Below are 14,072 nucleotides of genomic sequence, written 5' to 3'. Positions count from 1 at the left end.
ATAATAGAGTTTATTGGACTGTGTGGATTAGATGGTCTGGCACATCAGAACCACAGAAATATAAGGCCCTGGTGGACACTGGTGCTCAGTGCACCCTAATGCCCTCGAGTCACCAAGGGACAAAATCAATTTATATTCATGGGGTGACTGGGGGTTCCCAAGAGCTGACTATGTTGGAGGCCGAAATCAGCCTCACTGGTAAAGACTGGCAAAAGCACCCTAAATTGTAACTGGCCCAGGGGCTCCATGTATACTTGGTATTGACTACCTCAGAAGGGGATATTTTAAGGATCCCAAAGGGTATTGATGGGCCTTTGGAATAGCTGCTGTAGACACAGAAGGTGTTAAGCAGTTGTCTGTTTAGCCTGGCCTATCAGAAGATCCATCTGTTGTGGGGTTGCTACGAGTGAAAAAGCAACAGGTACTGATTGCTATAAAAACAGTGCGCAGGCGGCAGTACCGCACCAACAGGGATTCCTTGCTCCCCATTCATAAGTTAATTCGTCAATTAGAGAATCAGGGAGTGATCAGCAAAACTCGCTCACCTTTTAACAGCCCCATATGGCCAGTGCGTAAAGCCAGTGGAGAATGGAGGCTGACGGTGGACTACCGTGGCCTGAATGAAGTCACACCCTCATTGAGTGCTGCTGTGCCAGATATGTTAGAACTCCAATACAAACTGGAGTCAAAAGCAGCCAAATGGTATGCCACCATTGACATTGCTAACGCCTTTTTCTCCATTCCTTTGGCCAAAGAATCTAGACCACAGTTTGCTTTCACATGAAGGGGCATTCAGTATACCTGGAACCGTTTGCCCCAGGGGTGGAAACATAGCCCAACCATTTGCCATGGGCTGATCTAAGCTGCACTGGAACAGGGAGGTGCTCCTGAGCACTTACAGTACATTGATGACATCATTGTGTGGGCAACACAGCAAAGGAAGTTTTTGAGAAAGGAGAGCAAATAATTCAGATCCTTCTCCGTGCTGGTTTCGCTATTAAGCGAAGCAAAGTGAAAGGACCTGCCCAAGAAATTCAGTTCCTAGGTATAAAGTGGCAAGATAGACGTTGTCACATCCCGACAGATGTGGTGGACAAAATCACTGCCATGTCTCCAACCACTAATAAGAAAGAGACACAATCATTTCTGGGCGTAGTGGGTTTTTGGAGAATGCATGTTCCAAACTACAGCCTCATTGTAAGCCCCCTTTATCAGGTGACGCGAATGAAGAATGTTTACATGGGATCCTGAGCAGCAGCAGACTTTCGAGCAGATTAAGCAAGAGGTAGCTCGTGCTGTGGCCCTGGGGCCAGTACGGATGGGACAGGATGAAAAAATATCCTCTACAGTGCTGCTGGAGAGAAAGGTCCCACTTGGAGTTTGTGGCAAAGAGCCTCAGGAAAGACCCGAGGCCGACCCCTGGGATTCTGGAGTCGAACCCACAGGGGGTCAGAGGAGGGCTACACTCCAACTGAGAAGGAGATCTTAGCTGCATATGAGGAGATTCAGACTGCTTCCGAAGTAGTTGGTACTGAAACACAGCTCCTTCTGGCACCTCGACTGCCAGTGCTGAACTGGATGTTCAAGTGAAAGTTTCCCTCCACCCATCATGCTACTGATGCCACTTCAAGTAAGTGGGTTGCGTTGATTACGCAGCGAGCACGGATGGGGAACCTCAGCCGTCCAGAAATCCTAGAGGTGATCATGGACTGACCTGAAAGTAGAAAGTTTGGAACACCACCAGCAGAAGAGGTATTGCGCGCTAAAGAAGCCCCACCATACAGTGAACTACCAGAGAATGAAAAGAAATATGCCCTGTTCACAGGTGGATCGTGTCGTATTGTGGGAAAGCATCGCAGATGGAAATCTGCTGTGTGGAGCCCCACACGACAAGTTGCAGAGGCCAATGAAGGGAAAGGAGAATCAAGCCAATTTGCAGAGGTAAAGGCTGTCCAACTGGCCTTAGATGTTGCTGAACAGGAGAGGTGGCCAATGCTCTCTTTACACTGACTCATGGATGGTGTGAAATGCCTTATGGGGGTGGTTACAGCAGTGGGAGCAAAATAACTGGCAAATATGGGGTAAACCTATTTGGGCTGCTGAACTGTGGAAAGACATTGCTGCCCGAATAAAGAATATGGTTATAAAGGTGTGTCATGTAGATGCCCATGTGCCCAAGAGTCGGGCTACTGAAGAACAGCAAAATAACCATCAGGTAGACCGAGCTGCCAGAATTGAGGTGACTCAAATAGACCTGGACTGGCAGAACAAGGGTGAACTATTCCTAGCTCGATGGGCCCATCAGACCTCCGGTCATCAAGGAAGAGATGCAACATACAAATGGGCTAGAGACCAAGGGGTGGACTTAACTACAGATGCTATTGCACAGGTTATTCATGACTGTGACACATGCGCCACAATTAAACAAGCCAAGAGGATGAAACCTCTCTGGGAGGAAGGGCGATGGCAAAAGTACAAATATGGGGAGGCATGGCAGGTTGATTATATCACCTTGCCACGATCTCGCAGTGGTAAGCGTTATGTGCTCACCATGGTGGAGGCAACCAGTGGGTGGCTTGAAACATATGCAGTACCCCATGCTACCGCCCGAAACACCATACTGGGTCCTGAAAAACAAGTCCCGTGGTGACATGGCACTCCAGAAAGAATTGAGTCAGATAATGGGACTCATTTCAAAAATTCTCTTGTAAATACTTGGGCCAAAGATCATGGCATTGAGTGGATTTATCATATCCCCTATCATACACCAGCTTCTGGTAAAATTGAACGCTACAGTGGGTTGTTAAAAACCATGTTAAAAGCAATGGGTGGCGGAACATTTAAGCACTGGGAGAAGCATTTGGCAGAAGCCACCTGGTTGGTCAATACTGGAGGATCAATCAATCGCAACGGTCCTGCTAGCTCCCTACATACTGTCAAGGGAGGTAAGGTCCCTGTAGTACATGTAAAGAACATGTTGGGAAAAGCAGTTTGGGTCTTTCCAGCTTCTGGGAAGGGCAAACCTCTTCGTGGAACTGCTTTTGCCTAGGAACCTGGGTCCATGTGGTGGGTGATGCAGAAAAACGAGGATGTTCAGTGTGTGCCACAAGGGAATTTGATGTTGGGGGAGTGCAGTCAGTAATTTCATGTATATGTATAAGTTTGTGTGTGCACATGTTTAATGTTTGGTAATTATTGTTTGTTTATACATTATCATTAAGCATGATGTAGTGATGTAGAATAAGGGGTGGAATGTCATGGTTTTGTGAGTTTTGGTTTTCGGTATTCCATATCATAACATCATGTGGGGCACTGGGAGTTTAACTGTTAATGCTCAAGTTCCGGGAATCTGTCCAGAAGAGAACAAGAACTACATTCCCCAGGGGACTCTGCAGTCACAGAGAGGAGACAGAACTCCTGGCAAGGTCACCTGATGCACTCTTTTTCGTCTGCTCTTCTTGGTTGGCTCTCCTCCCATCTCCCTGCTGCTCAACTGGAGTGCGCATCTCACCTCAGTGTTATGGTGAGGCCTATCCACTTTTCAGACATTCTCATTATATTTGCTTTAATAGTTTCAATCCTGATTATATTGTATTATAGTGTGCTATCTTGCATTCCGATACTATATTTAGTAAATTAGTTTGTTTCTCCTCAGATCGTTGCCACATTTTTTAATTATTTTGGGGTCCCCTGTTTCCATTTTTCCAGGGGCGTGGATTTTGCGAAATCTCTTCCACCCTGCTAGTCACGGAACTGGGCCGAACCAGCCCGTAAACCATTGACACATACTTCACTATTGTTTCAAGAGCTTACTAAAGATCATACAGTATCCATTTCAAAGAAGGGTAAAAAGGGTGACCCAGAAAATTACAGACCTGTCAGTCTCAACTCTGTGCAGATCCTCCTGGAAGCTATCCTATGGCACATGGAAAGGAGGGAGAATGAGCACAGGTTCATCAAGGGCAAGCCCTGCTTGACCAACTTTTTATGATGGCGTCACTGCATCAGTGGAGAAAGGAAGAGCCACTGACGTCAGCTATCTGGACTTCTGTAAGGCCTCTGACACAGTACACCACAACATCCTTTTCTCCAAATTGGAAAGATGCAGTTTTTTCAGGGGTGGACTGTTCAATCGATGAAGAAATGACTCCAGGATCAAGCACAAAGAGTGGTAGTCAATGGCTCTATCCAAGTGGAGATCAGTGATGAATGGTGTCTCATAGGGGTCATTTCTGGAACTGATACACTTTAATATCTTCATCAGTGACACAGACAGTGGGGCTGAATGCACCCTCAGAAAGTTTGCAGATGATACCAAGCTGTGGGCTGTGGACCAAATGGACATAAGGACCAAAACAGTATTTTATTTAATTCTTCCTTTTTATGTAATACCTCTCGAGCCACTGTATACAGAGACTGTGATCCCTGAAAACCAACACTGGAGTGTTTATATTAATATCCTATCAAAATTAACTAACAAGTGTTATGTCATCAGTCCAAAAGTATTGATATGGTAGGTTCTTCTTTCCCATTTTGCTTCTGCCTTCTGTGAATTTCCCAGGCTGTTAGACAATCTAATACTTTTACTATCTTCTCTAATACTGTGAAAGTTGTCCAATCTGCTTGTCAACATGTGCATCTACAAAAGCAGAAAAATAGAGAAAACACTCTCCCGATCTTCAGGCATCTCCTGCGAAATAACAGTAGAGTCCCCACACAGATTACTAAAATGGATATTCCATCAACACTGTACAGAGTACAAATGCTAGATAACAATGCATTCAATCTCTCTCAGGAACCAATTTCTGTGGAATTTTAAAATCTTGTAATATGTTTTTAAAAATAGTATTAATTTTGTACAGTTAAAAAAATATATCCTTCTTAGACAAGAAAAGGCAGCTAGTAAAGCAGTACTGGCACTAAAATCAAATCAGTTTCAATACTGATGGTTTACAATACACCTCCAGATTTTTACAAAGGCAATCATAGCCCCACAAGGCTTGATTTTTTTTTAATTTGGGAAAAAAAAATAGTCCACCATAATGCCTTGGGACTAAGATAATTTATCACTCTCTGTAACAACACCACAGGTATCTAATCCTCCTTAAAAGTAAGTGATATATTTTCTGTGTTTCTCTTTGTCTTACAGAAACAGAAGTTTGACTCCAGAAGATGTGCTTACAGAAGTGATATCCGTCGCCTTAGCAAACTTCATAACCAGTTTGCCTGCTGACTGTATAGCTACCCTTGAGGAAGCTGTTAAAAGACTGAGCTAATACAGCAGAAACAACATTTTCATTCTGGTACACTTGATAAAAAGAAATTATATGTTTCTCTGTATCTAACACTATTCTATCCATGCTTTTAACAGGTGAAGTACGTTTTTAAGCTCAGAAAGCTGTTCAATTAGAACTGTAAGGTCTATCTAGAGGACAATGAGTCTTGATGAGCCCAAACACCGCTGTTCAGCAAATGATGGATAAAGGATAGAAGAACTGGTTTGTATTTCCTTCTTCAATCAAAATAATGGTCTTGGCATTCGTGTGTGTCCAATCTGCAGCAGATTGGCTCTGCTTGTCAAAGATGCCAAGGGACAAGAGTGCTCGTGGCTATAATCAGAGTTGCCAATTCTTGCCATTTCTGGAGATCAGCTGCTAGCTTGACAAGAGGACCAAACACACAGCAAAAGCTTTATCTTTGACCTTTCAACATGTTCCTTTCCTAAATAGTTACAAAAAATTTAACCTACTTATGACATTATTGAAATTGCATTATATAACCAGACTTTTTGCATCAGTTCAAGCACATCCGACAGGATGCTGACAGCGAATAAGTGAATGAAGTTTTATTCCATGTCTTAACAGAACAAAAACCACAGCTCTAAAACTAGCCATTTTCACTATCCATTTGAATTCTTGTTCAAGCTACTCTTTCCATTCATACTAGCTTTCTCATTTCATGTTTTATTATCTTAGAATGCAAGAAAAGCTGAATTGCTTTGAAATTCTGAATCATACTTAAAAGAAATCCACAATGAATTATACCTATAGAATATTACAGTTTACAGCAAAGTAAAATTTCAGTCAGTTTGACTCTAAAAACAGTTTCTAATGTTGCATGCCCAAACATTGCTGTTAAGAAATCTCTGGGACCAATCAATCTGCAACAGAAGTCAGTATACTTGCTTCTTCTGCTGAGTCTGCATTTTACTGATTAAGTGAGCAGAAATATAACTGCATTGCATACAGAAAAAGAATATTACCACAGGCTAACATACATACACTGACGCTAAATCCAAGTTTCATTACAAAAAAAAGAATATTTGTGATGGGACTCAACTCACGCTGTACTGCTTGCTGCATCTATATTTCCAAACTGGAAGCTTGAGCTGTAATTTTTGGTACTGATTCCACACTCCCCCGTATTTGTCATTGTTCAGTATTTGAGGAAGTAATTCCACAATAAATAAATTAATAAATAAAGGAAAGCTGAGCATCAGATACACAAAGGAAAACACTTTCGGGGAAAGAAATAAAAAGATTTTAGAAACAGAACAGCAACAGACCAGGAAGAAACAATCAATCCAATCCTTTCTCTGTAGAAGAAACATTCAGGAAACATACACATGAAGTATAAGCAGTGATAACAAGAAAATGCAAAACTCAATGTCAAAGCAGTTGTGAGTGAAAAATAAACTCTGAAATGTCTGCTAGAGGACTCTGTATTAATACAAAATTCAGAAAGTCTCTGCTAAGATTTAAGCATGCTGTTAGATATGATAGCATTCTATCTGCAAAATTATAATTCTGAAATGGCTGACAGTGTCAAAGTATGCAGCCTTCTCCTTATTAACGGTCTCTGATCACCTCTATTTGCAGAAACTTCCTAACAGAAGCCTAGCTTGTGAAAGACTTCAAATATATTAATTTGAATATAAATTATCTGCATTAGAAATGGCTATAAACACACTACCCAACTGAAGTAACGTGATTTGCAAATGAAGTGTAAAGCTCTACTTTCTTTAATTCTCCATGACATTCTTCTCCTTTCTTCTCCATTTCTTCTTCTTCCTTTCCTTCTTTCATTTTTTTACGTTTATGAAATGACTGAATCCAGTAAACTCAACTATAAGCCAATATAAACAATCTATCAATACACATATCCTCCCTGTAGAAGAACAGATGAGATAACAGCTATAGTTCCAAGGGACGACAGTACCATAGCCATTATTGGCATCATTTCCATTCGGAAAGCACCCAGGAAAAGAATTAAACATACACACTGATTAAAATTTCTGGTAATTCCAGAATATGAACAAAGCACTTAAAAAGGGGAACATACTCATTAAAACATTGAAACTGATATCAGTTCCCTGATATCTGACAAGAAACATCCTTATAATCAGAAAAATCTCTTTTCACTGGCATTTAACTAGTAACAGATCTCTACCTCACATGTCAGCATTTGTCAGCAAAGCTAGTGAAGTTTCAGTTTTCCAGCCTTCCTCAGCAGTTCTTCCATCTCTGTCTTGGATGTAAACATTCCATTTACCAAAATCTACTGTCTCTCTTCTGTGTTCTCACAAAGGCATGCTGATAAATTAGATCACAGAGAGAAGCAGACACAAGAAAATAGTATCAAGCTCTGGTTCCAGCTAGAAAATACCAGTAACTGCTACTGTCCAATATAACTCTTAATTACTTCCTTCAGTCAATAAGCAGACGGATGTTTAATAGCTACTTGAAATGGTTCTTTCCTAACAAAAATATACTCTCATCTACCAGGAGCACAATCATTTAGACAGGAAAGACTGGAAGGTACTTAGTGGTTATGACTTCCTGTTTGGAAAACTGCTATTTTCAAATAAAACTAAAATACCAGAAGGCTGAAAAACTGCTGAATAGGGCTGCAAAAGAAGAACACAATCCTTGAGATCTGTAAACCAGTGTCATGACATCATCATCTGGCTAGATTGTACCACAGACAATCTAAGCTTAAGAGGGAATTTTACACTATGTTTTAACTATAGCTAATGTTAAATAAGCATCAGCAAGCGAAAGTACTCTAATCTCTAATTAAAAGAGAGCAATTTCACTACAACGTACCACATATTTATATCTTTAATTACTTCACTAGATGAATCTTAATATTAACATCATCTTTTTTGTGTAAATTATCATAATACTTTCTGAAATACTCTCTGCCTAGCCCTCTAGGTATCCAAACATATCCATATATGATACAGATCATATGCCTAAGCTGTCTCTAATTTTCAGATAGATGCTTAACAGCTAATTGAAGTATTATGTCTGCAAAACTGAGGTTCAGATAAAGAAAGAGAGAGAGATTATGGCTTTTTCAAGCTACTGATAAAGAAGAAACAAATCAAATAGTTTTGGCCTGGAACACGGAAGGAGATGTAGCGATGAGTTACAGTTAAAATTACAGCATCCAGCTCAACAGTTCCTAAATTGATGCTAACTAGAAGTGTAACATTATTTAGTCAAAAGAAGAAGAATCAATTAATAAGCATGCTGTCTTTCTTAGACCTTAAGAAAGTCCACTTGTAGCTTAAAACGTTAAAAAAGAGGAAAAAGGAACTAAAACATAAAACTAATGGGATATTTGACCTTGTTTTTGTGAAACTAATACACCAGTTTGCTCCAATGGAAATGACTGCAATTCTTAATGAGGCTGCAAGCTGTTTATGAGAGGCTTTTCAGGAAATTTCCTCTTGTACCTAACCCTTGACAACAACTGTTCACTGAAAAATTCGCAATGACATGAATAAGGTCTGACTATGAAGGGAAGTATATTTTTCTCTGCTAAGGTAAGGATTATGAAAGTCCAGTAAAAATCAGATACTTAAGATGAATATCTGATTGCTACTCTACACATTTCGTTTGAAAATTTTCAGGTTATGTAGTTTTATCAAATGAAACTGGACTCACAAATGTAAATAGATGATTTTTTGGGAACAGTCTTTAAACCCCAGGCTGTGTGGTGCAGCTGACAAACCAGAGAGACAGGATGCCAGCCAGAGGGACCTAGACAGGCTTGAGCTCTTGGCCCAAGTGAACCTCATGACGTTCAACAAATCCAAATACAAGGTCTTGCCACTGGGCCGAGGCAAACCCCACTAACCAATACAGGCCATGCACAAAACAACTGAGCACAGCACTGCCAAAAAGGACCTGGGAGGTACTGGTAGGTGGAAAGCTGGGCAGGAGCCAGCAGTGTAGCCCTGCAGCCCACACGGCCAACCAAATTTTGTGCTGCATCAATAGAAGTCAGCAGGGCAAAGGAGGTGATCCTGCTCCTTTACTATGCGCTAATGAGATCACACCTAGAGATCTGCATCCAGGTGTGGAGTCATCAGCACAGGAGAGACATGGACCTGTTGGAGCATGTCCAGAGGGGGGTGACAAAGATGGTCCAAGGGATGGAACGCCTCTTCTACAAGGACAGGTTGAAAGAGCTGGAGCTGTTCAGCCTGGAGAAGAGAAGGCTCTGAAGTGACCTGAGAGCGGTCCTTCAGTATCTAAAGAGGGGTTATAAGGAAGAAGGGGACACTTCAGGAGGTTCTGTTGTGAGGAAAGGGGAAGTGGCTTCAAATTTAAAGAGGGGGGATTCAGGTTGGATGTAAGGAAAAAGTCTTTTACAGTGAGGGTGATGAGGCACTGAGCAGGTTGCCCAGAGATGTTGTGGAAGCCCTGTTGCTGGAGACATTCAACTCCAGGCTGGATTGTTTCTTTGAGCAACCTGATCTAGCTGTGGATGTCCCTGTTCATTGCAGAGGAGTTGGACTAGATGATCTTTAAAGCTACACTCCAACTCTAATGATCCCACAATTCCATGATTCTATTGTCAAATTCCTTCATCAAAATGGAAAGCACTGCTGCATATTCTTCACTGTTCAGGGCCCTGTGTTTATCCAGTGTATCAGAATGCATGCAGCTTTTTGGCCATCACCTGAGTCAGCCCTGCACAGCGCTGTCCTCCCTGTGCGCTGCTTTCTGACAACATAGTGCCAATAGAGCTGTGATTGCTTCAGTGCTGCTGAGCAACGGGCACATGTCTGGGGCCACTGCTGGGAAGAACTGCCAGCTTTAAATGACAGGGAGAGGGTGGATGACATTTTGGGCCATGCTGGGCCACAAGCAGCCCACAAGCCATGGGTTGGACTTGCTGGTGCTAACTGGAAAGGATTCTGAAGAACAAGTCCAGAAAAAAACTGTAAATCACAGAACTAAAACACCAAGGTAATAAAAACAATGTATCTGTTTTCCACTTTGATTGATATCTTTGATGCATAGTTCAATAAACTTCGCAAGTCACATCTGACAGAATGAAGTAACTTTATTTACTAGCTCTGTCTGGATGTACTTGTGATTACTGGGTAAGGCAGAATTTCTTCCATTTATTTCGGAGAAGGAGATCATTACTATGGGTAAACACTTTAGTTTTCGTAGCTTGTCCACAAGATTGAGAATCTCTAAAGTTAAAGCACTCAAGTAAGGTTCCAAATAAAGAATATCTGACAAATTCTGAGTATTTTTTTTTTTAACTTTTTGGATCACCACAGTATCTAATCACAGAACACTAAATTTAATGGCTGGAGAATTATTTAGCATTTATTGAGTACAGAATCATGTTCAATATATCAGTGTAGTTTATTGCAATTATTTTTGCACGTGCTTCTTTTTGTTAATTCCTACTTCATTATACCCTTTGATATGCCTTAAGGTACCAAATAATACACAATTAAGGTACAATATAATACATACTAACATCCATACCAGCAATTTATAGTTAAGAAACAAGCAAGCATATACAGAATTATTAACTAATATTAAGCTTCTTCTTTATGCATTTGAGTTAAACAATGGAAACTAGTCAATATTAAAAATAACAAAATAAAGACTGTAAGTACCTAAATGCTGAATCAGAACCTCTGTCTTATACATTCACATGCAGGATACTTACTCTACTTTTAGTTGCTTTCCAAGTCTTCAAAGTGAACAGAAAACTGATGTAATAAAATTTCTAGAGAACTGTTCACCTGGGGAAATGGCGAGGAGACCTTTTGCTGCTTCTAATTTTCAAAGATTACTTTCAATATATCTAGAAACAGAACTATGTTCTTCCTATGTTCATGCTACCCTAACATCCCTCCATTAAATCATGTTCCTGAGCACCACATCCAAACGGTTTTTGAACACATCCAGGGATGGTAACTCAACCACCTCCCCGAGGAGCCTATTCCAGTGCTTAACAACCATTTCGGTAAAGAAGTTCTTCCTGATATCCAACCTAAACCTTCCCTGGCACAACTTGAGGCCATCTCCTCTTGTCCTGTCACCTGTCACCAGTGAGAAGAAACCAACCCCACTCTCATTGCAATCACCTTTCAGGTATTTGAAAAGAACAATAAGGTCGCCCCTCAGCCTCCTATTCCTCAGACTAAACAGCTCCAGATCCTTCAATCTCTCCTCATAGGGCATATTCTCCAAGCCCTCCACAAGCCTTATTGCTCTTCTCTGGATCTGCTCCAGGTTGCTCACAAACTCAGCTGCTCTGAGAAACAAGGAAGATTTGACTGGTGAACACAGAACTCCTACGTGACTTCTATTGAGAGGATTTGTCAACAATAGATCCAAAGTTTTTAGAAGAACTTGAAGAGTAAAAATAGAATAGTGTATTCAGAGACCACACTGAATGGTTTTCGTGCAATCACCCTACAATGTTAGTATCTCCCATACAGAAAGAAAATTTTGTTGCTTGTGAAAATGACCATATATGGTCTAAGGACAAAAAAGGACTATTAAAAAATGTACTAAGCAGTACACTCACCTTCATCACTAGTTGCTTGCTGTTTAACCAAAGTCATTGGAGATCTAGCTGGGGGTTTATTTAGTGGATGACGCCAGCTCTTAGATACTTTCTTTCCTTCAGCTTCTGATGACTGAAAGGTAAAAGCACAGCTAATTTAGCACAGAATTCTACAATTAATTTTGATCAACCAGTCTTCTATAAATGTGCACAGATATCAATTTCTAAGTAATATAAGGGTACTCAAAGCACCTTTAAAGTCACAATAAAATGTCCGCAATGCAAAATAAAACTCAAATTAAGAAAAAGCAACCTTTTTCAAATGCTAATTATTTGAAGTTACAATAGCCTTTTCCACACTTATAGAATATAAGTCCTCCTTTGCGCAGGTAATGTTTGAGAGGAAGAACAGCCCAATAACTGCAGAATCAGAAATACAATGCAAACATTAACTGTGGCTCTGAAAATGAGGCAGCAATCCACTCAATTTGTGACAGAGTGCAAAACACATGAGGAAACTATCATTGTGGGAGTTTAAAATTTAAAAAAAAAAAATGGATTTGGAGTTGAGACAAAAAAAATTAAGCATCCTGATTTACATGGAAATTCCTTCCTCCCTTATATGACCCTACAGACTTTCAACTTGAAATTAACCATGCTTCAAGAACTAACAGCAATGTTGCAATCTCTTGAAGTGCATCTTTCCCTACTCCAGATTTGGGTGACAGTGGGAGAAATCACAAAGTAAACCAGTTACTGGTTTCTCAATAGAGGAAGCACAATCATACTGGCAACAGGTTGAGGATAATCTCACACAAGTCCTATGGGCCACACTGTTTTGCTGCTCAACACTAAGGATGTAACCCAGCAGGTTTCATATCTATGCCTTGACTGCTTTGAGAATTAAATATTACATATCAATTGTATAGTCGATTACAAGGAATGTTTACTATGATTAGCAGAGAAAAAATGACGTTAAAGCAGTGGACAGCTTGATGATCTGGAAGAAGTTACCAGCAAATTATAAAGGAAAAGATCTGCTTTTTTAATTGCATCTATGCAGCATACTTGTAAGTTTTAAGTAAGAACTTACAAGAAAAACACATTAAAGAGTAAGCAATTATACTGGGGAATATTTGAAATCTCTTATGTTATATGTAACATACAAATGGCTGAAAACATAGAAAGAGATAAATATAATCTCCAATACAGGATGCTTATTAAAGCTAACAAAGCCAATAAAAAATCATTAGTGCACACTTCCTGACTGTAAAATGCTTGGAGTGATTTTAATTTTACCTCCCAGTTTCCCATTAACACTGGCAATCTGGCAGTAGATCACCGGCTCCATCGTCGCCAAACAGGGAAACTGCCAAACTAATAAAACTATTGTGACTAGCACTACAGCTTTGTATTTTTCATTATGCTTCCTAAAATAAATGCTCTTCACCCTTCCACAGAAGAACAGCAGTGCATTAGAACAGAAGAGAAGAGTTAAATTCAGCTCAAAGGAGCTTTCGAACACTATCTATTCCAACTGCCTGGCCACTTCAGGACTAACTGAGAGCTAAAGCAAAATTATAACACTACCAAAATGCCTCCTGAAACACTGACAGGGATGGGCTACTAATCATCTCTAGGAAGCCTGTTCCAGTATCTGATCATCATCATGGCATAGAAATGCTTCCTAATGTGAAATATGAACCTTCTACGGCAGCTTTGTGCCATTCCTGCCCACCGTAAGCTGTGAAGAGCAGAACCCAGCAGCTCCCACTGCTTCCCCTCCTCAGGGAGCTGTATTGACTCTTGGCCTCCTTGACTGGGTAACCCGACTGTACTCAGCCTTTCCTCACTGGGCATTAATTCTAGCCCTTCTACTAGATCCTTTGCCTTCTTCTGGATTCTTAGCATGATAATGGGTAAAAAACAAAACATTTTTTTAAATATAAAGGTGTGATAATAAATACAGTACTTATTTCTAATTGTGGATAACACAAAACTGTGAGGAGTGATTGACTCGACAGGCATACAGATAGACCCCGAAAATCTAGAGAGTTGGGCTGACAAAAATATTATGAAGTTCAACAAGAAGAAATGCAGTGTCCTGCAAGTGAGAGGGACAGTCTCAAGCACCAGGACATGCTGGGGTTCACCCAGCTGGAAAGGAGCATGGCAGGAAAAAACCTTTTGAGGTCCTCATGGATACCAAGTTGAGCAATGTGCTCTTGCAGCTATGAAAA

The 14,072-nt window shown here is 40.6% G+C and overlaps 1 protein-coding gene across 2 annotated transcripts in view; it reads right to left on the bottom strand.

Moving 5' to 3' along the window:
* The window catches only part of KDM4C (lysine demethylase 4C), a 301,610-nt gene that overhangs the window by 121,762 nt on the left and 165,776 nt on the right, over positions 1-14,072 (bottom strand). For both annotated transcript variants that reach the window (XM_042877489.1, XM_042877490.1), the window contains exon 12: positions 11,854-11,965. In XM_042877489.1, coding sequence (XP_042733423.1) covers positions 11,854-11,965 — 112 coding nt within the window. The remainder of the gene's footprint in view (positions 1-11,853; positions 11,966-14,072) is intronic.

Source organism: Lagopus leucura, unplaced genomic scaffold (genome assembly GCF_019238085.1).
Source record: "Lagopus leucura isolate 7727_CA_CO unplaced genomic scaffold, USGS_WTPT01 Super-Scaffold_100018, whole genome shotgun sequence".
Taxonomy (NCBI): Eukaryota; Metazoa; Chordata; class Aves; order Galliformes; family Phasianidae; genus Lagopus; species Lagopus leucura.
This window is presented reverse-complemented; position numbering and strand designations above follow the sequence as displayed.